The sequence below is a fragment of the Canis lupus genome, chromosome 33 (genome assembly GCF_003254725.2).
Source record: "Canis lupus dingo isolate Sandy chromosome 33, ASM325472v2, whole genome shotgun sequence".
Classification (NCBI taxonomy): Eukaryota; Metazoa; Chordata; class Mammalia; order Carnivora; family Canidae; genus Canis; species Canis lupus.
Window position 1 is genome coordinate 24,979,883 of NC_064275.1, and position 27,110 is coordinate 25,006,992.

The 27,110-nt window shown below is 35.3% G+C and overlaps 1 protein-coding gene across 6 annotated transcripts in view; it reads right to left on the bottom strand.

Moving 5' to 3' along the window:
• The window catches only part of POLQ (DNA polymerase theta), a 124,189-nt gene that overhangs the window by 75,269 nt on the left and 21,810 nt on the right, over positions 1-27,110 (bottom strand). For all 6 annotated transcript variants that reach the window (XR_007408035.1, XM_025475768.3, XM_049105507.1 and 3 more), the window contains 6 exons: positions 26,707-26,849; positions 24,666-24,870; positions 24,212-24,354; positions 6,252-6,445; positions 5,035-5,159; positions 3,114-3,357 (listed from right to left, as the gene is read on the bottom strand). Coding sequence is in view for 5 of the 6 variants with exons in the window: in XM_025475768.3 (XP_025331553.3) it covers positions 3,114-3,357; positions 5,035-5,159; positions 6,252-6,445; positions 24,212-24,354; positions 24,666-24,870; positions 26,707-26,849 (1,054 nt within the window). In the remaining variant the exon portion in view is untranslated. The remainder of the gene's footprint in view (positions 1-3,113; positions 3,358-5,034; positions 5,160-6,251; positions 6,446-24,211; positions 24,355-24,665; positions 24,871-26,706; positions 26,850-27,110) is intronic.

Below are 27,110 nucleotides of genomic sequence, written 5' to 3' on the forward strand. Positions count from 1 at the left end.
TAAAATTATATGTTAACAAATTGGGCAACTTAGATGAAATAGATAATTCCTAGAAACATACAATCTTCCCAAACTGAATCAGAAAGAAACAGAGCAGCTGAAGATACAAATTACTAATAATGAAATTGAATTGGTAATCAAAGAAAACTCCCAACAAACAAAAGTCCCAACCAAATGGCTTCACAGAGGAGTTCTACCAAACATTTAAAAAAGTTCATACCTATTCTCAAACTATTCCAAAAAATAGAAGAGAAAGGAAAACTTTGAAATATAGTGTACAAAGCCAGCATTACCCTGATACCAAAACCAAAGGTACTACAAAAAAAAAGAGAATTATAAGCCAATGCTCCTGATAAATACATGTAAAAACCCTCAACAAAGTATCAGCAAACAACATTCAACAATACATTAAAAGAATCATCCACCATGACTGAATGGGATTTACTATAGGGATGCAAGATTAATTCAATATTCACAAATCAATCAACACAATACACCAAATAATAAAACAAAGGACAAATATTATATGATCATCTCAACAGACACAGAAGAAGCATTTGACAAAATTCAATATACATGATAAAAACTCTCAATAAAGTGAGTTTAGAGAGAATATATCTCAACATAATAAAGGCCATATGTGAAAAATCCACAGCTAACATCATACTCAATGGTAAAAAAACAGAGCTTTTCCCCTAACATGAGGAACAAGACAAAAATGTCTACTCTCCCTACTTTTATTCAACATAGTACAGGAAGCCTAGCCACAGCAATCAGACCTAAAAAGAAATAAAGACATCTAAACTGTTAAGAAAGAAGTAAACTAGTATTATTTGTAGATGATATGATACTATACATAGAAAGCCCTAAAGATCCACCGAAAAGCTATTCGAATAAATAAATTCAGTAAAGTTGCAGATTACAAAATTAATACAGAAATATGTTGTGTTTCTATACTAATAACAACGTAATAGAAACAGAAATTAAGAAAACAATACCATTTATAATTGTACCAAAAAAACTTGTACTCTGAAAACTACAAAACACTGATAAAAGAAATTGAAGATGGCAAAAACAAATGGAAAGATATTACCATGCTCATGGATTGGAATAATTAATATTGATTAAAATGTCCATACTACCCAAGCAATCTACAGATTCAATGTAATCTCTATCAAAATATCAATAGCAGTTTTCACAAAACTATAACAAATACTACTAAAACTTGAACAGAACCACAAAACACCCGAAATAGCCAAAGCAATCTTGAGAAAGAAAAACAAAGCTGAAGGTACCACAATCCTGGATTTCAAGATAAACTACAAAGCTGTAGTAATCAAAATAGTATGATACTGGCACAAAAACAAGAAATATAGACCAATGAAACAAAATACAGAGCCCAGAAATAAACCCATGCTAATATGGTCAATTACTCTATGACAAAGGAGACAAGAATATGCAATGGGAAAAAGCCTCTTCAATAAATGATGTGAGGGAAACTGGACATCTATGTGCAAAAGTATTAAAATGAATCACTTCTTACACCATACAAAAATAAACTCAAAATGGATTACAGACCTAAGTGCGAGACCCAAAACCATAAAACTCCTAGAAGAAAATTTAGGCATTAATTTCTTTGACACTGGCCTTGGTTTTCCAGATATGTCTCCTCTCACAAGAGAAATGAAAGCAAAAATAAACTTTTGGGACTACATCAAAATAACCAGCTTTTACACAGTGGGTGATACACTCAACAAAACAAAATGGTAACCTATTTTGAATGGAGGAAGATATTCACGAATTATATACCCAATAACAGGCTAACAGTGAAAATACATAAAGAATTCATATGACTCAACACCCAAAAAACCCAAATAATCCGATTAAAAATGGACAGAGTACCTAAATAGATTATTTTTCTAAAAAAGACATATAGATGGCAAATAGACCATGAAAAGTTACTCAACATCATCAATCATCAAGGAAACCAAATCAAACCCACAATGAGATATCACCTTACACCTGTTAGAACACCTAGAATAAAAAAAGACAAGAAATAAAAAGTGTTGGTGAGAATATGGAGAAAAAGGAACCCTTGTGCACTGGTGGTGGGAATGTAATTTGGGACCAGCCACTGTGGAAAACAGCATGGGTGTTTTTTAAAAAATTAAAATAAAAATACCATACAATCCAGTAATTCTGCTACTGGGTATTGACCTAAAGAAAACAAAAACACTAATTTGGAAAGATATATGCACCTCTATGTTTATTGCAGCATTATGTACATCAGCCAAGATATGGGAGCAACCCAAGTGTTTATGGATAGATGAAGGGATATAGATGTGATATATATATATATATATATATATATATAACAAATATATATATGACAGAGGATAAATATGTATAGATCTATCTATCTATGATGGGATATTACTCAGCCATAAGAAAATATGATACCCTGCCATTTTTGACATGGAGAGACCAAGGGGGTATTATGCGAAGTAAAATAAGTCAGAATGAGGACAAATACCATACGATTTCACTTAAATGTGGAATCTAAAAAATAAAACAAATAAAAAGCAGAAATAGACCTTTAAATACAGAGAACACATTGATGGTTGTCAGAGGGGAAGGGTTGGAGGACAGGGTAGAGAAGTGAGACAGAAGCTTTCAGTTATTGAATGATGAAGTCATGAGGATAAAATGTAGAATACAGGGAATACAGTCAATGGTATTTAATAGCATTTTAAAGATAGTAGCTATAGTAGTGGTAAGTGGAGCATAACATATGGACTCTTCAAATTACAATACTGAAAAAAATAAAAAAATAAAAAAAATAAAAAAAAAACAAATTACCATACTGTAGAGCTGAAACTAATATATCATTGTGTACCACCTATAGTTCAATTTTTAAAATATCTATACATACATGCACAGGCACACATAAAATGACAATAATTTGAGGGGGCAGAAAGCAGCCTCATTTTCTTCTACTGACACCATGTATGTCATGATATTATCTAAGAAAATATATTTTAGTACATTTTCTATTATTTACAAATGGACATGATTTTTCATTTAATATCTACTAGTCAGGAGGACTTTCTTACCTTTTAAAGGGCACAGCATTTTTCAGAACAGCCTCCACCTCTGCAATATTTGCTCTGGCAAGATCTGCCACAGTAAGAAAGCCAGAAGCATAGAGGAACCTGGCTCGCTGTGCATTAAGTAAGGATACCCGGACCAGGTCACACAGCTCCCTCTGGATGCCAAATGTAAGACGCTTCTGAAATTGAGAAAGTAGTAGTTCCATGTTGTGCCAGCCCAGACGGTTGGAAAATACGGTAATCATCCCTAGAATAATCATAGAATATTTACTGAATTAAAAATTCTTTATAGATAATTCTCTATCTCTTTAGGCTTACTTTTGTTTTGCTATGTGTTTTTGTTTATTTTACCTGAAGAACTGTAAAGTTTAAGAGGCACAAAGTATAAGTTAACAGAATAGTAGACACATTATAAGGGCCTAGCTAATTGGTCAGTAAATGGGCTAAATATATTAAACATCATCTCATTTATTCTTTTTTTTTTTTTAATTTTTATTTATTTATGATAGTCACACACAGAGAGAGAGGCAGAGACATAGGCAGAGGGAGAAGCAGGCTCCATGCAGGGAGCCCGACGTGGGATTCGATCCCGGGTCTCCAGGATCGCGCCCTGGGCCAAAGGCAGGCGCTAAACCGCTGCGCCACCCAGGGAGCCCCATCGCATTTATTCTTAATCATGAACTTGATATTTGAAAAAACTGAGGCAGAGTATGTTAGCACAAAACATACAAAAAGCCCTCACTCTCCTTCATTCCTCTCTCTCATTCTCTCTTCCTTTCTTTCTTTTTTTTTTAAGGAAGAGAGAACTCAAAAGAAACAGATGAGGGACTCTTCAACTACAGAAAAATAAGAGAGCTAACTCACATATTCAAGTGCTGAGAGAAGTACAAAAAGTGAAGCTCCCGTTGATATTTTAAGGAAAGGTTGCCCAGCTCAATAGTTCTTCCCTCATGAAATAAGTCAGAAGAGCCAATGCCAAGGTATTAAGAAAAATCACTTCTCATTATATTAACCATACAGGCAATTTGAGATCTCTCATGCCAATGAGTTGAAGAGTTTGTCCCTTCTTACAACCCTCTCCTCCCACCTGTCACTCAATATGCTCACATATGCATATACCTTCACAGTGAAATCTCTTACAAATATAAATATATACACTCTCCATCCAGCAGCCCAGGGTTTCCTTCCTAAAGGTTTATAAGGATTTCTTGGTAAAATCAGACCCAGAACTTCTCTGTTTTCCTAGCTTAGAGATAGGAGTTTAATTTTATTAAGCGACCAGTGCTTCCCTAGAGAAGAGAATTTTAAAGAACCCAATAGAAATAGTGCCCCTTTTGCCATCCTCCTACTAAATAACAAATATTAATCAGTAACTTGATGAAAAAAGGGAAACCGTTGACAACTTTGTATCTATTTCTTCTTCTAAGAGGGAAAACGAGGGGAAAAAAAAAAAACAGAAAGGAGGATGATCAGCAGCTGCTAAGCCATAGAGGAGGACTAAGGTCCAGACACTCAGTTAGCTGCCAATCCTCTGGAGCAGAGTAACTGAAATCAGAGAAGCTATAGCTTTAGGTGTTCTGATAATGACAAAGACTACACACAATGATGGCTTCCCAAGATTCTCTCACTTTTAAGGAAGCCTAAAATAAAATGGAATTTGAAAAAAATGTAATCTTAATTTTTTTTTTTTTTTAATTTATGATAGTCACACAGAGAGAGAGAGTGAGAGGCAGAGACACAGGCAGAGGGAGAAGCAGGCTCCATGCACCGGGAGCCCCACGTGGGATTCGATCCTGGGTCTCCAGGATCGCGCCTTGGGCCAAAGGCAGGCGCCAAACCGCTGCGCCACCCAGGGATCCCTGTAATCTTAATTTGACCTCAAACCAGAGTTTCAAATAAATGTGGAAACCCTTGTTTAACTGACCTGCATAAACAGCAGCTGACTGTTGTAAAGATTGAATCTGTCCACGACTGCATCCATATTTCTGATTAATCTCCTTTAAGGGAACTTCACTGATTAAATCTAATAGCACAAGACTGGTAAAAAACCTGGAAAGTAAATCACCATAAGTATAGTAAGAGATATCTACAATAAAGATATAACATATTCTGAAAAACAAGAAAGAAGAAAAATGTAAGAGAGGAATTATACACTCTTGAGAAGATTCCTAATAGGATATAAGATTAGTGGACAAAGACTGAGCTCAATATTTATCAAATAAATTCTGACATACATTAGTACCACAGCATAGCAAGAAACTAATATCTATATAACAAAAAGATCTCCATATTTCAATACTGCTAACTAACCTCAAGAAATAAGACTTGGTTCAAGAAATAGAATGGCACAAAAATTTAAAAGAACATTTGATACACAGTTATATGATCACCTATTCATGTATCAAAACAAAGAATTTGAAAATAAAAATCAATTTTGACTTGCTAGCATCACAAATAATCCAAGTATATAAATACTTACAAAGTTACACTTATGTTGTAAATAATTTATTAGAGATTAGCATTAAGAAAAATAATTTTATTATATTTTAAAGAAGAAAAATGATTCAATTTCCCCATCTAAACCTTTTAATTGGCTCTTCCCTGGTCATAATCAATCATTTTAATAATGATAGATTGCATACCCTCAAATGAAGCTACACTAAGTTGGCAGCTAGAATTCACATCTTTCAGTAAAGGAAATAAATGTTCTACTTTATAATGGCTCCTAAACAAGTAGCAAGGGAGAAATGGAAATATTAATAAATTCAGTAAATACAAGAAAGTGACAAGTTACCATACTCAGTCAAAACTTTGATTTAAAAAAAAAAAAACAAAAAAACTTTGATTTTATTTATTTATTTTTTAAAATAAAATCTTATTTATTTGAGTACAAGCTTAGGAGAGAGGCACAGGGAAAGGGAGAAGCAGACTCCTTTTGAGCGGGCAGCCCAATATACGGGACTCAATTCCAGGGCTCTGGGATCATGACCTCAGCCAAAAACAGATGCTTAACCAACTGAACCACCAAGGAGCCCCTAAAACTTTGATTTTAATGATAACAAAAATGACTATAATAAACTGAACTACTATATATTCAAAACTGTGTTAAATACCATATAGTTCAGGCTCCTTGATATTTACCTCTTATGGATGGCCATCTGGCGATGCTGTCTCTCAGTTCTCGCTACTACTTTTCCTTTCACACAGCGAGCCAAGAACCCTTCTTCAACTCCCACTAGCTCTGCCACTCGTTTCATAGAAGTTGGCAGTTTCTCCCATAAACAGAAAAATCGATACCAATCAATAGTAGCCCAATCCTCAAACATAGGTGTAACCTAAAGGGAAAAAGTATTATTCATTAGCTAAACTATTACATTACAAAAGGAACAAAACTACAAATGTAAACTTTATATTGAAAACAAAGGCATTTGGAAAAATTTCTAAATGTGATAACACTTCATTTATATGGAAATTTCATTTATTCACAAACAACTCATAACCAAAAGAAAAGAGATAATTGAGGATACAAACTGGATATTACAGATTCCAAGAATTTTGATCACATACACTTTTATTTTTTCAAAGATTTTATTTATTTGGCAGAGAGAGAAAGAAAGCACAAGCAGGGGGGAACAGCAGAGGGAGAGGGAGAAGGAAGATTCCCCACTGAGTCCAACCTGGGGCTTGATCCCAGGATGCTGGGATTATGACCTAAGCCAAAGATAGACACTTAACGACTGAGTCACCCAAGCGCCCCTACAGACACTTTCAATCTCAACATTCTGATGCTAAGTACAATCCTAAGTATATTCTATGATTTCCAAGAAAGAATCAGGAGAAAAGAAAGAGAAGGGAAGGAAAGGAAAGGAAAGGAGGAATCAATATTCACAACTGCTATATTATCTAAAATATCCCAGGCTCAACAACAACAATAAAAACTATGAGACATGCAAACAGGAAAGTATGTCCCAAACAAAAGGGAAAAAGAATGTAAAAGAAATACCTTCAGCAGTTTCCAGATGTTGGGAATGTCAAAGACTTCAAAGTAGACAAACATGGTCAAAGCACAAAAGAAAATCATGCTAAATGAAGTAAAGTATGATGACAATGTCTCATCAAGTAGAGACTAAGAATAAAGAGAAAGAAATGAAAAAAAAAAGAGTGGAAACCCTGAAGGTAAAGAGTACAATAAAATAATTCACTATATAGAGCTCAACACTAGATGAAAGCTGACAGAAGAATTAGCAAACATGAAGATATATCAATAGAGGCTATGCAATCAGAGGGCAGAAAAAAAGGGAGGAGGAAAAATTAACAGAGCCTCAGAAAAACGTGGAAACTATTATGTGCAACAAAACATATCAAGAATACCAGAAGAAGATAGAAAATAACTGAAAATAACATTTGAAGAATGCTAAAAACTTGTCAAATTTGATGAAAAACATTAACTTGCACATGTGAGAGAGTAGGTGAACCCCAAATAGGATACACACAAAAAGATCAATACTCAGAGGCATCATACTCTAATTGTATAAAAACAAAAAAGAAATCTTGAAAGCCACAGCAGAAAAAAACATCGTATACAAGGAAAACCCAATAAGATTAAGAGCTGACTTCTTATCAAAAACAATTAAGTCTAGAAGGCAGTAAAATGACATATTCTAACTGCTTAAAGAAAAAAAACTCTGGCAACCAATATTACCTAAAGGAAACTATCTTTTTAAAATAAAGGCACAATGAAACATTCTCAGATAAACAAAAACTAAAAAAATTCTTTTCTAGCAGATTAGCTTTTTAAGAAATACTAAAGAAAATTTTTCAGTTGAAAAAAAGTGACTCTAAACAGTATTTTAATTCCAAACACACACACAAAAAAACCAGTGCCAATAAAAGTAATTATGTAGATACTTATAAAGACAGTATTATTGCATATTTCTCCCTCTTTCTTCTCTTGACTGATTTAAAAAGCAACTGTATAAAACATGTATATAACATATAAAAGTGCAACACATTTGACAATAATGGACGAAAGGTGACAGGTGGGAGTTGTGAACATAAATAAAAAAGGAAACTTCCCTTTCACAGAGAAGGGAAGCCCTGAGGGAGAAGAGCTCATGCACACACCACTCTTTAGAGCCTACATAACCAGCAGGAAGAAGGAAGAATTATTTCAACACAGGAGAGCACGTTTCACATAGGAATTTTATCTCCTTCCTTTAAAAAAAGGAAAACCCTTCCCTGCTCTAGCAACAACACACTAAAAACTATTGGCAGCCAATCAGAATCCACCACAACCTTAAACTCTTATTCTTCACCAATAAACTTTTGTTCAAACAATGCTCCCTAATTTCTTCCTAAAATCTAATAAAAGCTGACTTTCCCTCTTTAGACTTGCTTATGGTTCACCACAGCTTCCTTGTCCCAAATTGTAATTCCTCTGCTATTCCTGAATAAATTCATTTTTTACTTAAAGTTCTCTCTCCTCTCTTTAGAGTTAATGGAGTAAAGCTGTGTTAGAGAAGGAAATGACAAGAGATAGTAACTAAAATCCAAGGAACAAATAAAGAAAAACACAAATCTTAAGAATTTTAATGTAACAAACTCTATAAATAAACATTTCTCTCTCATCTTCTTTAAAGACATAAAATTACATAAATAATAACAATGTACTATTAGGTTTTGTAACAAATATATGTACATGTATAACAATAATAGCACAAAAAAAGAATAGGACTATACAAAACTAATGTTTCTATATCTCACTGGAATTAAGTTAGTATAAATTTTAAGCTGTATTGTATCTCCTTGAGTAGCCACTGGGAATACTTCCAAAAAAATAGAGAAAAATTAAATAAAGAAATTAAAATGTTATAGTAGGGCATATTCACTTAACTTAAATCAGTAAAGGAAGTACAAGAGAACAAAAAGGACATAAGATATATAGAAAATAAAAAGACAAAACATAGATGTTACTCCAACTGTATTACTAACATTAAATGTGAATGGATTAAATAACCAAAGGTAGATTAACAGACTGCATAAAAAACCAGAATCCAATTATATGTTCTCTGTAGGAAATACAATATAGATACCCAAACCCAAAAAGGTCAAAAGGAAAAGGAAAATATGCAAAACACAACCATAATAAAGCTGGAGTGGCCATACTACTATCACATAAAATAGACTGTTAAAAAATGTTAATAAAAATAAAAGTAATACAATTCAAAAACAATAGTTGAAGATTTAAATACCCTAACTTTCAAAAATGGATAGAACTAAGCAGAGCAACTTAGTCTTCTAAGACAACATTCTAAGTCAACTAGACCTAACAGACATCCATCCAACAGAAGAGTGCACATTCTTCTTAAATACACACAGAACATTCTCCAGCATAGACCCACCATATACCAGCCATAAAACAAGTCTCAGTATATAAAAGTATAAAGGTGTCTGGCTGGCTGAGTCAGCCTGGCTCGCTCAATCAGGAAATGTGCAACTCTTGATTTCAGGGTTGCAGGTTTAAGCCTCATATTTGGTATAGAGATTGCTTAATAAACACTTGTGTATACTTATATATACATGTACGTGTGTGTGTCTATAAGTATTGAAATTAAACAATGCATGTTTCCTGACAATGGAATGAAATTAGAAAATGACAAAAAATTTTGAAAATTCACAATGTGAGAATCAAACAAGAAACTGCTAAATAACAATGGGCCAAGGAAAAATCATAATAGAAATTGCAAAATAGGGGATCCCTAGGTGGCTCAATGGTTTGGCACCTGCCTTCGGCCCAGGGCGTGATCCTGGAGACCCGGGATCGAGTCCTGCATCAGGCTTCTGGCATGGAGCCTGCTTCTCCCTCTGCCTGTGTCTCTGCCTGTGTGTGTGTGTGTGTGTGTGTGTGTGTGTGTGTGTGTCTTTCAGGAATAAATAAATAAAATCTTACAAAGAAATTGCAAAATACCTTGAAATGAGTGACTGTAACAAATGAAAACATTATATACCAAATTTACAGGGTGCAGTGAAAGTATTTTGAGGAAAATGTACAAATGTCTATATTAAAAAAAAACATAAGGTCTCAAATCAATACCCTAATTTTCCATATTAAGACACTTGCAAGTAGAAGGACAAAGCAAAACCAAAGGAAGAAGGAAGTAAACAATAAAGAGCAGAAATTAATCTAGTAGAAAGTCAAAAATAATACAGAAAAATCAACTAAACAAAAATTGGTTCTACTAAAAGGCAAACTGAAGCACATAAAATTTTTAAGAGTTTGAGCATACAATGATTTGAATTGGGCAGTGCCAAACCAAGGGTGATTAGAAATCCTCCACTAACAGGAGATAGGAGCAAAATTTTTATAGAAAAGATACTGAACAAAGCAAAGCAATTTGATTGGTTACAGCATAAGCACTTGCCTCATCTGGCATGGATTCCAGTGCACTGCCTCTGGCTTAAGTATTGGTTTGCTTATGTAAACTATCAAGGCAGTAGAGCCACCTCAACCTAATGGCCTCCTTGTTTTAAAAGTGCTTTGAAAAGATCAACAAAACTGAAAAACCTTTAGCTAGATTGATCCAGAAATGAAGAGAAGACTTAAATTACTAAAGTCAGAAATGGAAGAAGGGACACCTCTACTTAAGGCACAGAGGAAAAAAAGGGAGGACTACAAGGAAGTGATGTTAATTGAATACCAACAAATTAGCTAATCTAGATGAAATGAACACATTGCTGGAAATACACAAACTACCAAAATTGATTCAGGAAAAAACAGGAGACATGAATAGACCTATTATAAGTAAGGACGTTGAATTGGTAATAAATTTACTCCAAAAAGAAGTCCAGGCTCTAGTGGTTTGACTGGTGAAATCTAACAAATGTTTAAATAACAGCAATCTTTCATAAATTCTTTCTCAGAACCACACAAAGTCATCATGAGAAAAGAGAAATACAGACCAATATATTTAATAAACATATACAATAATCATCAGTAAAATACTAGCAAACCAAATCTAACAGATAAATAGTATTATACAAATGGTCAAGTGGGATTTACCCAGAAAATCCAAGATTCATATTTAAAAATCAATTAATGTAATAAACTGTACCAATAAAATGGACAAAACCACATGATCTCAACAGATGCAAAAAAAGCACTTGAAGAAATCTTGACAACCACTCATTATAAAAATATTCAATAAACTAGTAATAGAAAGGAACTTCCTCAGCCTGATAAAGCCCGTCTGCAAAAAACTCACAACTAACATCAAGATTGACGGTGAAAGACTCAATACTTTTGAATAATGAAGTAAGGAACAAGACAAAGATGTCTGCTGTTGCTACCTCTATTACATATTCTTTTTAAAGATTTTATTTATTTATTTATGAGAGACACAAAGAGAGTGGCAGAGACATAGAGGGAGAAGCAAGCTCCTCACAGGGAGCCTGATATGGCACTCGATCCTGGAATCGGGATCACGCCCTGACCCAAAGGCAGACACTCAACCACTGAGCCACCCAGGTGTCCCATCTATTCCATATTTTATTGGAGATTCTAACCAGGTCAATTAGGAAAAAGAAATTAATTATTAGGTCAATTAGGTCAATTAGGAAAAAGAAAAAAAATCAATAAAAGACATCCAGACTGGAAAGGAAGAAGCAAAACTGCATCTAGCATGATCCTGTATGCAGAAAATCCTGAGAACTCACAAAAATACTATTAAAATTGGTGAACAAGTTTAATAGGTTACAGGATACAAGATCAATATAAAAAATAAGTTTTTTCTATATACTTTAATAAACCCCTAAATGTGATTAAGAAAAAATTTCATTTATGATAGCATCAAAAAGAATAAAATGCTTAATAATAAGGTTAACAAAAAAACATAAAACTTGTACTCTGAAAACTAAAAATTGTTGAGATATTAAAGATCTAAATAAATGAAAAAGAAAGCCTATGTGCATCCACTAGAAGACTTAATATTGTTAGGATGACAATATTTCCCAAATTGACCTACCAATTGTGTACAATCCCTATCAAAATTCAGCTGGCTTCTTTGAAGAAATTGGGAAGATGATCCTAAAATTTATAAGCAGATGCAAGTGACCCAGAACAGCCAAAAATTTTTTCAAAGAAATCAAAGTGGGAGGGTTCACATTTCCTGATTTCAAAGCTTACTACCAAGCTATAGTTATCAAAACAGTACAGTATCAGAATAAGCATAAATACACTGAAAGCCCAGAAATAAACCCTCACATTTATGGTCAATTGATTTTCAACAAGGATGACAAGAAAATTGATGGATTTTCAACAACAACCTGGATATGTACATGCAAAGGAATGAAGTTAGATTTCCATCTTAAATCAGTCATAAAAGTCCAAGTGGATCATATGCATCAATGTAAGATAAAACTATAAAATTCTTAGAAGAAAACATGAGTGCATCCTTGTGACACTGAGTTACATAGCAGATTCAGAAAACCCACAACTAACATCAAAGGACATGAAAAGACAACCTACAGAAAATATTTCCAAATCCTATACAAGATTTGTATCCAAAATATATAAAGAACACTTAATTACTTTAATTAAAAAAAAAACTTAAATGGCAGAGGATCTGAATATTTTTCTAAGATAATCATATAACCAATAAACACATGAAAAGATGCTCAACATAATTAGCTATTAAGAAAATGCAAGTCCAGACTATAATGAGAAAGAGCTACATACTCATAAGGATATTTTCAAAAAGATAAATAAAAACAAGCATTGGAGATGTGAAGGATAGGAACCCATGTACATTGCTGGTGGGAATGTAAATATTATCCAGATGCTTTTGAGGAATTTGGAAACTCTCAAAATGTTAAAAATAAAGTTACCATATAATCCATCAATTCTACTCCTAGGGATATACCCAAGAGAATTTGAAACATATCTCCATGCAAAAACTTGGACATGAATGTTCACAGAAGCATTATTTAATTTTTTTTTAATTTATTTATTCATGATAGTCACACGGAGAGAAAGAGAGAGGCAGAGACACAGGCAGAGGGAGAAGCAGGCTCCAAGCACCGGGAGCCTGATGTGGGATTCGATCCCAGGTCTCCAGGATCGCGCCCTGGGCCAAAGGCAGGCGCCAAACCGCTGCGCCACCCAGGGATCCCAGAAGCATTATTTATAATAGCCAAAAATAAAAAAACATACCAAATGTCCTTAATTGATGAATGGATGAATAGAGATGAAGTATATCCATACAATGGAGTATTATTCTGCAATATAAAGGACTTAAGAACTGATTCATGCTTTACTGCAGCACTTTTTTACAACAGTCAAGATACAGAAGTACCCCAAGTGTCTAGTAACAGATGAATGGATAAAGAAGATATGCTATAGATATACAATGAAATATTATGAAGAAAAAAAGTATGAGATCTTGCCATTTGTCACAACATGGACAGACCTAGACTGCATTACACTAAGTGAAATAAGTCAGAGAAAGATGAATACCCTACAATTTCATTTACATGAAGTGACAGATGGTGGCTACATGGTGACAGATGGTAGCTACATTTATGATGAGCATAGCAACATATAGAGTTGTTAAATCACTATGTTGTATACCTGAAACTAATGTAACATCAACTATACTCAATTTTTTAAAGTTTTCCAAAATAGAAAAAAAAATACATGTTATGCCATAGACGAACCTGGAAAACATTATGCAAAGTGAAAGAAACTGGTCATAAAAGACCACAAATTATATGATACCATTTATATGAAATTTCCAGAATAGGAAAGTCTATAGAAACAGAAGGTACACTATGGCATTAGTGGTTGCTTAGAACTAAGGGATGATGAGGGGATTGGAGAAAATTTGAGAGTGACTGCTAATGCATACAGGGTTTCTTTATGGGATGATGAAAATGTTCTGAAATTAGATATTGGTATTAATTGCACAGTTCTGTGGATATACTAAAAATCACTGACTTGCACTTTAAATGGGATGCTATATAAACCATATTGCAACAAAGATATTTTTAAAATATATATTCAAATTATGTATGGGAAAATTTTCAGAACACTCTTGGAGGCCCAAAAATAGACTTAAAGAAATAGAAAAATATCCCTTTTCATGAATAAGACCAATCAACTTAAAAAGGAGTGCCCTGGGTGGCTCAGTGGGTTGAGCTTCCAACTCTTGATTTCAGCTCAGGTTGTGATCTCAGGGTCATGGGATCGTGCTGGAATCAGGCTCTGTGCTCAGTGGAGTCGGCTTCCCTCTCTCCTCTGTCCCTCCCCTTTGCTTTCTCTCTAAAATAAATAAATCTTTTTTTTTTTAATGGATAAAAAAGTAAAGATAAAAGCTGAAGAAAATTTTTCATTTGTTGTAAAAAAAAAAAAACCCTTGTAATAAATGAAACTGTGACTATAGACTGCTACTATGAAAAAAAGATAAAACTGAAAAATCATATAGAGTAGGTCCCCCTTGCCTCCAGCTTTTTTTTTAATTTTTTTTAATTTATTTATGATAGTCACACAGAGAGAGAGAGAGGCAGAGACACAGGCAGAGGGAGAAGCAGGCTCCATGCACCGGGAGCCCAACGTGGGATTCGATCCCGGGTCTCCAGGATCGCACCCTGGGCCAAAGGCAGGCGCCAAACCGCTGCGCCACCCAGGGATCCCTTGCCTCCAGCTTATCTGTGGTTTCACTTCCCACAGTTAACCATGGTCCAGAAGTAGATGATATATCATCAGAAGGTCAATAGTAGCTTCACACTACATCACAATGTCTATAGCATTCACCTCACTTCATCTCATTACATAGGCAATTTATCATCTTACATCATAGGAAGGGTGAGTAGAGTAAATAGCATATTTTGAGAGAAAGATAGCATTCACAAAACTTTTATTACATCATATTATAATTGTCTATTATTGTTAATCTCTTACTGTGCCTAATTTGTAAATTAAACTTTATCATAGGTATGTAGGTAATAGGAATAAACAAAATATACACAGGGTTTGGTACTATCTGGGTGTCAAGCAACCACTGGTGGTCTTGGAATATATCCCCGTGGATAAGGAGTGACTACTGTACTAGAATAAACTCCAAAAGAAACACAGCTCAAAAGAAAGGAACCATACTCAGACAATTACTGAAGAGAATATGAGAGAATTCCTTTATCATCTTAGAGCAAGAAAAGCATTTCTCACCAATACAAAAGTTCACAAATTCAACTGCATTTTTAAAAATATGAGGTAAAATACACAATAAATACAGTCAAAGTCACATAAAAACTAGGAGAAAAACATTCAACTTATACCACCAAGCACTACTCTAACATATAAACAACCTTTAAGACTTAAGAAAAAGACCAAAACACAAAAATAAACAAAAGACATGGACAGCTCATGGGAAGAAAAAGCATACTGTCCTTTAACAAATGGAAAAAAAATGTTCAATTTTATGCATAATTTAAAAACATAAATTAAAACTACACTAAAAAGTATAAAAGCTTGACAATATACTCTATTCATCAGGTTGTGGAAAGATAAACAGTATCATATAGTGCTGTTAAAATTGGAAAATGATACAAATCTTATGGAAGATAATGTTGCAAAACCAAAATTATATATGCCTTTATAATTAACCCAGCAATTGTACTTTACGGAGTCTTTCCTAAAGATACACCTCCATCAAAACTAAACAATATATGCACCAAAGTTACTCACAGTAGCATCACTTGCCATAACAAAATATTGTAAATAACACAAATGTCCATCGATAAAGAATTGATTGAATAAATAATGGCATACACAAACAATGGAGCTATACAGATATTCTCAAAAGGAATTGAAAATTTCTGTGAACTGATACAGAGTGATTTCCAAGATATATTGTTAAGAAAAAAAGATGGTACAAAAAAAACGTACACAGCCTACTGCCTTCTGTATAAGAAAGAAGGTCGAATAAGAATGTATGTATTATGTGCTTACTGGTATTTATAAAACAAAACAGGAGATACAGGAATATCTTGTTTTAAATGTTTCACTTTACTGCACTTCACAGATATTGTCTCTAGGACAAATTAAAGGTTTGTGACAGCCCTACTTTGAGCAAGTCTATTGGTGCCATTTTCCAACAGCATTGGTTCACTTCATGTCTCTGGGTCACATTTGGTAATTCTCATGGCATTTCAAATTTTTTCATTATTATATTTGTTATGGTGATCTATGATCAGTGATCTTGATGTTAGTACTGTAACTGTTTTAAGGTATCAAACACACACATATAAAATAGTAAACTCGATAAACATTGTGTGACTGCTCTACTGACCAGCTGTTACTCTCTCTCTCTCTCTCTCTCTCTCTCTCTCATCTCCTAGGGTTTCCCTATTTCTCCGAGTCACAATGATATTTAAATTAGGCCAGTTACTAACCCTACAATAGCCTTGACATGTTCAAATGAAAGGAAGAGTTCCGTATCTTTTACATCAAAGCTAGAAATGATTAAGCTTAGTGAGGAAGGCATGTGTAAAGCTGAGACAGGCCAAAAACTAGGCTCTTCTGCCAGACAGCCCAGCTGTGACTGCAAAAGAAAAGTTCTTGAACCTTTAAATTAGAAGTACTACTCCACTGAACACACAAATGATAAGAAAGTGAAACAGCCTTTATTGCCGATGGGGAGTAAGTTTCAGTTCTGTGGACAGAAGATCAAACAGCCACAACACTCCCTTAAGCCAAAGCCTAATCTAGGGCAAGTCTCTAACTCTTCTATTCTATGAAGGCTGAGAGAGGTGAGGAAGCTATACAAGAAAAGTTGGAAGGTAGCTGAGGTTGGTTCATGAGGTTTAAGGGAAGAAGTTTAAACATAACATAAAAGTGTAAGATGAAGCAGCAACTGCTGATGTAGAGCTGCCCCAAGTTACCCAGAAGATCTAGCTAAAATCATTAATAAACATGGATATGCTAAACAACAGATTCTCAAGGTAGTCAAAATAGCCTTCTAGTAGAAGAAGATGCCAGTTAGGACTTTCATAGCTAGAAAGAAATCAATGCCTGGCTTCAAAGTTTCAAAAGACATGATGACTCTTGTTAAGAGATTATACAACTGGTGACTTGAAGTTGAAGCCGCCAATGGTCATTTACCATTCTAAAAATCCTAAAGTCCTTAAGAATTATGCTAAATCTACCCTGTCTGTGCTCTATAAATGGAACAGGAAAGCCTGGATGACGGCACATCTGTTTGCAGCATGATTTACTGAGTATTTTAAACCCACTGTTGAAACCTACTCAGAAAAAAGACCTACTTCTTTCCAATTACTGCAGACAATGCATCTGGTCACCTATAAGCTCTGACAGAGATGTACAAGATAAATGCTGTCTTCCTGCCTGCTATCAGAGTATCCATTCTGTAGTCCATGGATCATGGAGTACAGATGACACTTAAACAATGTGGGCTTAGGGCACTAACTGTTCATGTAGCTAAAAATCTATGCATTAGCTTCTGACTCCCCCAAAACTTAACGGCTCATAGCCTACTGCTGACAGAAAGCCTTACCAGTAACAGATACAGTTGATTAACACATATTTTCCACTATACATGTTATATATTGTATTCTTACAATACAGTTAGAGAAAATGTTAACAGAATCATAAGGAAGAGAAAATACACAGTACTGTGCTACATTTATTGAAAAAAAAAATCCATGTATAAGTGGGCCTGCAAAGTTCAAACACATGTTGTTCAAGGGTCAACTGTAATTTTGACTTTTGAGTCTTACTATTTAAGAACTATATATTTCATAAGGCTATCACTGTCAAAGACAGTAATTCCTTGGATAGATCTGGGCTAAGTATATAGAGAACTTTCTAGGATGGATTCACCATTCTAGATGCCATAAGAACATTTATGATTCATGGGAAGAGATTAAAAATATCAACATTAACAGGAGTTTAGAGGAAGTCGTATCCAACCCTCATAGATGACTTTGAGGGCCCAAGACTCCAGGGGAGGAAGTAAGTGCAGATGTGAGGGGAATAGCAAGAGAATTAGAATTACAAGTAGAGTCTGAAGATGTAACTGGATTGCTGCAATCTCATGATAAAACTTGAATGGATAAGGAGTATCCATCCAATCTCTCTATTCTTATGGATGAGTAAAGAGTGGTTCTTAAGAAAGAAACTACTCCATTAAACAAACAAACAAACAAACAAAAACAAAGAAACAAACATTCCTGGTGTAGATGTTGTGAAGACTGTTGAAATGACAACAATGGATTTAGACTATGAAATAAACTTAGTTGATAAAGCAGTGGCAGGGTTTGAGAGGATGACTACAATTTTGAAAGAATTTCTACTATGGGTAAAATGCTATCTAACAGCATCACATGCTACAGAGAAATCATCCATGAGTCAACTGACATGGCAACTTTCATCATTGTCTTAAGAAATTGCCACCATTATCTTAAAAACAAAAACAAAATGGGACCCTGGACAGCCCAGTCAGTTAATCATCTGACTCTTCGTTTTGGCTCAGGTCATGATTTCAGGGTGGTAGGATCAAGCCCCCCATCAGGCTGAGCTCAGCAAGGAGCCCACTAAAGTTTCTCTCTCCTCTGCCCCTCTTCATGCTCACTCAAGTTTGCTCTCTCTAAAGTAAATAAATCTTTAAAAAAGAGAATCTTTATTTGTTTTTTTTTTTTTTTTTTGGTAGTTCCTTTTTAGGCATAAGGTTAGATTGTTTACTTGAGGTATTCTGTGTGTTTTTGTTTTTTGGGTTTGTTTGTTTTTTTTCTTTTTCTTCTTCTTGAGGTAGACCTGTATTGCTGTATACTTTCCTCTTAGAACTGCTATCAATGTCCCAGAGATTTGGGGCCATTGTGTTTTCATTTCCATTTGTCTCTATGTATTTTTTGGTTTCTTCTTTGATTGCTTCATTGACCCACTGGCTGTTTAGTATCATGTTGTTTAGTTTCCATGTGTTTGTGTTTTTTCCTTTTTTTCTCTTGTGATTTCTAGTTTCATACTGTTGTAGCCAGAAAAGATGCATGCTATGATTTCAATCTCCTTAAATTTATTGAGGCTTGTTTTATGGCCTAATAGGTGATCTATTCTGGAGAATGTTCCACATGCACTTGATAAAAACGTGTGTTCTTTTGTTTTAGGATGGAATGTTCTGTATATATGTTACGAACATCTGGTCCAATATCTCATTCAAAGACACTTATTCATTTTCTGTCTGAAGTGGAAGTGGAGTATTAAAGTCCATTGATGCAAGTGGAGTATTAAGCCCCCTACTATTATTGTATTATTGTAATGTCTCTCTTCATGTCCACCAATATTTGCTTTATGTATTTAGGTGCTCCAGTATTTGGAGTATAGATATTTATAACTGTTATACTCTTTTGTTGGATTGATCCTTTTATCATTATGAAATGCCTTTCTTTGTCTCATTACAGTCTTTGTTTTAAAGTCTATTTTGTCTAAATATTGGTTTGCTGGGCTTTTTTTTCCTTCCATTTGCATGGTGAAAGTTTTGCCATCCCCTCACTTTCCCTTTATATGCATCTTTAAGTCTGAGGTAAGTCTTTTTTAGGAAGCACATAAATTGGTCTTGTTTTTTTAATCCATTCTACTGCTCTGTGTCTTTTTTTTTTTTTTGCTCTGTGTCTTTTGATTAGAGCAGTTAGGCCACTTACAAGTATTTTTTAGGCCATTTAAATTTAACGTAATTATTGATATGTATGTACTTGTTGTCATTGAAAAAGTTGGTTTTCTGGTTGTTTTTGTAATTCTTTGTTCTTCTCTTGCTCTCTTTGGTTTTTTTTCCTTTTCTCCTTCTATTCCCTTCTCCACATTTCATGTATATGTCATATCTTACATCTCTTTTTCATATTTTTCTTATGTCTAAATATGGCATTTCTTTTTCACCTAAAGAAGTCCCTTTATTATTTCTTATAAGCCTTCTTTAAGTTTTGACAAACTCCTTTACCTCTTGTTTGTCTGGGAAACTACCTCTCCTTCAAATCTGAATGATAATCTTACCAGGTGGAGTACTCTTGTAGGATTTTCTTTTCAGTACTCTGAATATATCGTGACACTCCCTTCTGGTTTGTAGCTTCTGCTGAAAAATCAACTTATAGCTTTTCCCATGGAGGGAACTTTGTTTCTTCTTGCTGCGTTTAGGATTCTCTCTTTAACCTTTGACATCTTAATTATTATGTACTGTAATGTAGACCTCCTTGAGTTCATCTTGTTTGGACCTCTCTATGCATCTTGGACTAAGTATTCTAAATCTTTCTCTCTTCTTCTTCTGGGACCCCTATAAGGTGAATGTTTGTTTTCTTGCTGTTGCTCAAAAAAATCTCTTAACATATCCTCATTTTTAAAAAATCTTTTCTCTTTTTGCTGTTCAACTTGTGTGCTTTCTATTACCCTGTCTTCTGGATCACTGATATGTTCTTCTGCATCCTCTAATCTACTATTGATTAACTCTAATATGTTTTTTATTTGTTATTGTCTTCTTTAATTCTGGTTCATTCTTTTTGATATTTTTCTATCACTTTATTGAAGGTCTCATTAAATTCTTTCATTCTTTTCTCCAGCCTAGTGAGCATCTTTACAATCATTACTTTAAATTCTTTATCAAACAAATTGCCTATCTCTGTTTCATTTAATTCTTTTACTGAGGTTTTTTTCTTGTTATTTCTTTTGGAGCATATACTCTTGTCTTCCCATTTTGTTTGACTTTCTATGTCTGTTTCTATGGATTAGATGAAATGGCTTGCTACTTTTCCTAAAGTTGAATGAATTGTCTCATGTATGGTGACCCCTATACAGACTGTGTGTGCTTGATGCCTTTGTTGGCTGGCTGAAACTGTGGATGTATATGCTAACTACTCCTTTAAATTCTGACTTTTTACAGAGAGAATAAAGAAACAAATGAAGTAAAAAAGAAAAAAAAAATTTTTTAAAGCAAAAAAACCCACAAAACTGCAACTTTTTTTCTGTGCCCAAGTACTACAGAACAGCTGGTATGGGCTTGTGGAGCCTGGATTCACTGAGGTTGCAAGCTCACCATAAGCCAGACCCTGCTCCAGTATGGACTTTTAAATTGGGAGGGGAAGAGTGTGCTTCCCCAGTTCCTCGGCCCTTTTAAACTGTAGCTTATCTTCTGTGCCCCAGTGCAACTGGGGCTGGTGTGGGCTTTAGGACCCTGGGCTTACTGAGGTCACAAAGTCCCTCTGATGATCTGACCCACAAGTTATGAAGTCAGAACCTTCCAAATATGGCACCTGAACCTGATCCTTATGATGGCCAGACCCTGCACTGGTCTGGACCATCAAGGCAGAAGAGGAGGGAGCATTCCCTCAATTCCCCCGCCCCTCTAAACGTGGCTTTTCTTCTGCATGCCATCTAAGGCTGGTGTAGGCCTGTGAATCCAGGACTCACTGAGGTCACAGCTCCACCAAGACCAACCAGACATGCCCACCACGGTGTCTGGATATTGTTCCAGTCCAGACTTCCAAGGAGAAGGTAAACGATGTGTTCTCTAGTCTCTCTGACCTGGAGAGCTTTCCCACAGCTCCTTCAACACTTGACAGAGTTTTAGCCATTATTTTTTAAAAAGACTTTCTGCCATCTTCTATCATCTCCATCTTGGACTTCAATATGTATACATTATTTTGCTTGATAGTGTTCCAATAAGTCTTAGAGGCTTTTTTCACTCTTTTTTTCATTGTTTTTTTGTTCCTCTGAATTCATAATTACAAATGACTTACCTTTGAGTTCACAAATCCTTCTCCTTGATTGAGTCTATTTTTGAAGGTATTGAATTTTTCAGATCACCCACTGTACTCTTCAGCTTTGGGATTTTATTTTATTTTTTTAATGGTTTCTCTCTTTGTTCAATTTCTCATTCTGCTCATATACAGTTTTCCTAATTTAGTTTGGCTGACTATCTGTGTTTTCTTGTGGTTCACTGAACTTCTTTAAGAGGATTATTCTGAATTCTTGGTCAGTCAGTTCACAGATGTCCATTTCTTTAGGTTTGGTTATTAGAAGAGTTTTATTAGTTTCTTTGGTGATGCCATGTTTCCCTGACTTTTCGTTATTCTTGTATCGGTATCTGCGGATTTGAAGCAGCAGTCACCTCTTCTAGTCCTTATAGGTTTGCTTCAGCAGGTAAAGACCTTCACTAGTCAGCCCTGGCTATCTCACAAAGCCCACAGGAGGGTGGGTAGGGCTTAATGCCAGAGTCTCTGGTTGTGTGGGTCCACTGGTTCAGCTCTGCATTCAGGCAAGACCACTCTCTGAGCCATCTGGTCAGGTGGGACTGCTAGCTGGGCTCTGCAGACAGGCATGGCCAATGGCTGGACTCTCTGGTCAGAAAGGACCAGGGACTGGACTCCTTGGAAGGGTGGTGCCATTAGCTGGACTCTGTGTTCAAGTGTGGCCAGTAGTTGTACTCCACAGTTGGATGGGGCTGCAGGATGGACCCTGTGATCATGTAGGACTCTAGGCTGTGTTCTACAGTAAAAATCCCTGGTTAGGCAGGGCTACAGGCTGAGCTCTGACTTAGGAGTGGAGGGGACTGCTGGATTGGCTTCCTGCAAGAGCAGAGCGGTAGGCTGGGCTCTGCAGCCAGGTCGTTGCCTAAGGATCCCAGCTTGGCAGAACCACTCACTCTACTTTCTGGCCAAATGGGCAGCAATCTGTCATAACAGCCAGATGGTGCCCTACTTGCTGGGCTCTCTGGGCAAGACGGTTAGGAGGGTTGCAGTGCTATCACTAATCTACACACAGATACCTGTGAGCCCTCCTCTGAGGTGGTCTAGCTTTGCATATTTCCCTAATGTTCCCTACAAGGTGAGATGGAAACGGGCTTCCCAGAGAACACTCCAGAATGCTGGGGAAATTGGATGTCAGCCTCAAACTCTCTTTTTCTCACTGGAGAAACTGTAGGCCCAAGGGATTCCTCTCAGTGTGGCACTGTGCTGGCTTGGGGAAAAGGCAACACTGCCAAAGTGCTGCCACTCCTCTTAGCCTTCTAACATGGCTTTTCTCAATTTTAGCGCTCTAAGAATGTGATTTAGCCTAACCACTAGGTTCTGGGATTTTTAGAAATGCATTTTTGTCTGCAATTAGCTGCTCATCCACATTTTTGTGATGGAGACTAGAGCTAGGGACCTCTATCCTGACATTTTCCTTATGTTACTCCCCACATCTGCTTTTAATTGACAAAATGAAGTATTTTTTGCCAGGTTCTTGTCAGAGAATATAATCTCAAACTCTACATTATCCAATTGTTATCAAACTCTTTGTTATAAGAAATAATACTTATAAGACACTATCTAATGTATACAAACTACTAAAATTCCTTATTGCATCTGTTATGGAGACTTTATAAAAAATAAAGTTTCTGAGTATCTTTTTAGGATGGAATTTCTGTTAGGCAATAAAATGAAACACTTTCTCTAATTGTTTTTTAAAAGATTTTATTTTTTTAAGTAATCTCTACACTGAACATGGGGCTTGAACTTACAACCCTAAGATCAAGAGTCACATGCTTTATCGACTAAGCCAGCCAAGTGCCACTTTTCCTAATTTGTTTTGTTTTCTTTTTTATCCTATCAATATTAAGACTAATCAAGCTTTCTTTTTCACTCTAGTTTCTAGAAAACTCAAAACGAAAGTTGGCTACAGGAACTGTACATGACTTAAAGGAATTCATATTTATGTACCAACTTTTGCTTGAGTTGAACATTTTGATCTTATCTTCAATTTACTTATATTTCAATTGTCCTTTACTATTCTCTTATACATTATAAAATATGTTTTTCATGAAGTTCCACAAATCCTTTTTAAAAGGAGGTTAGAGAAAAATGATAAGTAGACAAATAAATTAAAAGGCCACTGCAAAATTTAGCTTATTACTTTAAAACAACTTTCTTCTTACCTATTTTCTATTCCCACCACTACTACCCTAGTCAAAGAAAACAAGTAAGATGTTCCCTTAGGGTATCTTTGATATTTAGGATTCGATATATTTTCTCTCCATTTTCACAAACATAATACTGAAGATAAAAGAACTTACCAGATAAACAATATGTAGATCATTCTCTAAAACAAAGCCCTTCATTGCTCTTTGAAGGTCAGCAAAAATATCTAAAGTATCAGTTGGAGAAAGTGAAGAAGAAAGAGTTGCTGAACCCAGATGTGTTGGATGATACACTGTTCCTGGTTGGGGGTAGGAACAGGGAAATAAAGAACCAAATGTTAAAAATAAAACATTGTCTTTCTGTATTCTGCAATTAACCTTTCGACCTCTGATAAATTTTACCCAATGCATGGATATTTACAAGCAGATTCTATGCTAATTCTCTGGTGTCGCTAAATAGAACACTGACTTACTAAAAATGAGTTCATATACCACTTGAAAAACCAGTTTCCTTTTATAGTGTTTGAAAAGTCAATTTCCTTTTACTAAGCAGTCTTAAGTCACTAAAGATGAAAAAGTAAGTAAACTGCAACTAAGAAGTCACATTTACCTTCTGTTCCATCACCAGTTTCAGTAATCTGGATGAATTCATTTTCTAGCAGCCACATCACACAGGCCTCAATTGCTCCAAGTTGAACACAATCTTGATTCTTCTGACTTCCCAGCTTCCCTTCTTTCATACTTGCAGCCAAAAATGTGCAAGAGGCATAAGTCTGCATATCTTGTGATGTACTTGCCACTCCACCAACTATGATCTGATAAAAGAGGTTTGAAATTTTTTATAACTTCTTAATAAGACATGCAGGCCCTCATGATATAAAAGAAGTGAGTTTGTCCTAAAATATTCTCAGCATCTTAATGCAGAGACTCTTTACTCAATTTGCCCATCATCACTCATTATACATGTAGATAACATCTACTGACAACATCATCAAAAGTTTCCATAAAAGTAGACACAACATTTTCTCATAAATGAATCACTATCTGACACGTAGGAACCAAAAACATTTCCCTCTGAAACATGTGGGCATATAAGAATGCTAGTATTGAATATTTCCCACCCAGAAAGGGGATGAGAATGCATGTAGAAAAAGTGAAGTCAGTCATGTCTTGTGGAAATCATCTCCCTGTATTTTGTATATTAAATATACAAATTAATTAAATGCACTTATTTCTCCCTTGCCTTCTTCCATTTCATACATATTGAAACCTACCAAATCATCCTAAACAGAGCTATCTTACACTTTTTAATGGCCATAAAACAAAGTTTTACCAAGATTTACTTAGTTTTAACGGTATTTTGGTTGTTTCCAGTTTTTTCTTATTACCAATAGTGCTATAATAAACATTCTTGTACATTTAATTTGATGTAATTTCACAAATACATCCCTAGTAAAACTCTTAATTGTGAATCTACTGGTTAAATGGCTATGTGTTTTGTTTGGGGGCCTGTTTCTTTTTTAATCTTAGTAGGTATGTCCAAATTGCCTTCCCAAAAGAGTTTCAGCAGTATATGAAAATGCCTACTTTCTATATCCTTACAATCCTATGCTATCAACTACTTTCCTTTTCTTTCAAATGGAGTGTAAAAGGTTGGAAAAAGAAGTATGAGCACAGGTACCAGTACCTCCAGTGCCAGTACTGAAACCAAGAGCAAGGCATACTAGTATATGAACAGACTTTTCTGGATGACACAAAAACACTTAAAAGGAGGTTGGTTACCTTTGAAAATGCAGAGGAGATTTTATTTTTTACTTTAGATCTTTGCATGTTGTTTGAAACTTCTAATCAGGTTTATTTGTAATTTGATTTTATTTTAATGCCAATAGGTAGTATCTGGATGGAAGAACTATGGTCCATTTTTGTCATCTTTTTTAAAAATTCAGAAAATAGGGGTGCCTGCGTGGCTCAGTTGGTTAACTGTTCAACTCTTGATTTCAGCTCAGGTCATGATGTTGGGGTCCTGAGATCGAGCCCCACGTTGGGCTCCCTGAGTATGGAGCCTGTTTGAGATTCTCTCTCTCCCTGTGCCTCTGCCTCTCTCTCTCTCTCTCCCTGCATGTGCACACATCCTCTCTCTCAAAAGAAAAGAAAATTAAAAATTAAAAAATAAAAATTCAGAAAATAATGAAGTATCTAAAAAGTAAAAAGAATCATCTGGCATTTGGGTTTTTTTTTTTAAGATTTTATTTATTTATTTGAGAGAGTGAGAGAGAGCACAAACAGGGAGCAGCAGGCAGAGGAAGAGGGAGAAGCAGGCTCCCAACTGAGCAGGGAGCCCGACACGGGGCTGGATCGCAGGACCCTGGGATCATGACCTGAGCCAAAAGTAGATGCTTAACCGACTAAGCTATCTGGGCACCCCTGGCATTTGGGTTTTATTCCACTGTTTTGAAATGTACTGATATAGCACTAGCTGTATTAAACTCCAGGAAGTAACTATAAAAAAATAGAAGAGATTCAGACTCAGCAAGACTATAAACAATCTCATAAAGAAACACAAAGCTAAGATTTTTCTTCACATACTTAAGTTCTACCATCATATTATAGGCGCAGGAGAGCAAACAGTAATTTAGTGACCTCTTTCTTACCTCCAGAATAGCTCTTATCATGCTCGCAGTTACTTCTTCTCCTTTCTGTCTTTGCAAACAGCTACGCACAGGTTTTAGAGATCCCTGAAGTAGGGCTATGCCTTTTGATTTCTCAGAGTTCTTACAAACTAAGATACTCTCACCTATAATCAAAAAACCATACATTGGCAAAATCCCAACATATTTCCTTAAGATATCTGCCAACAAGAATTTCAATTGTCTCATTTGAAAAGAAGATAATAGATGATAGCAGTTATTTTGGTCATAGAATTATTGCTGATGCTTTCATTTTCTGAACTTTGGATTGAAGGGGATCAGAATATGCCACACCAAAATATGCCACTTTCACATAGGATTATTTTGATCTGAAGACACTTAGGAAGCAATAAACATAGAAAGAGCTC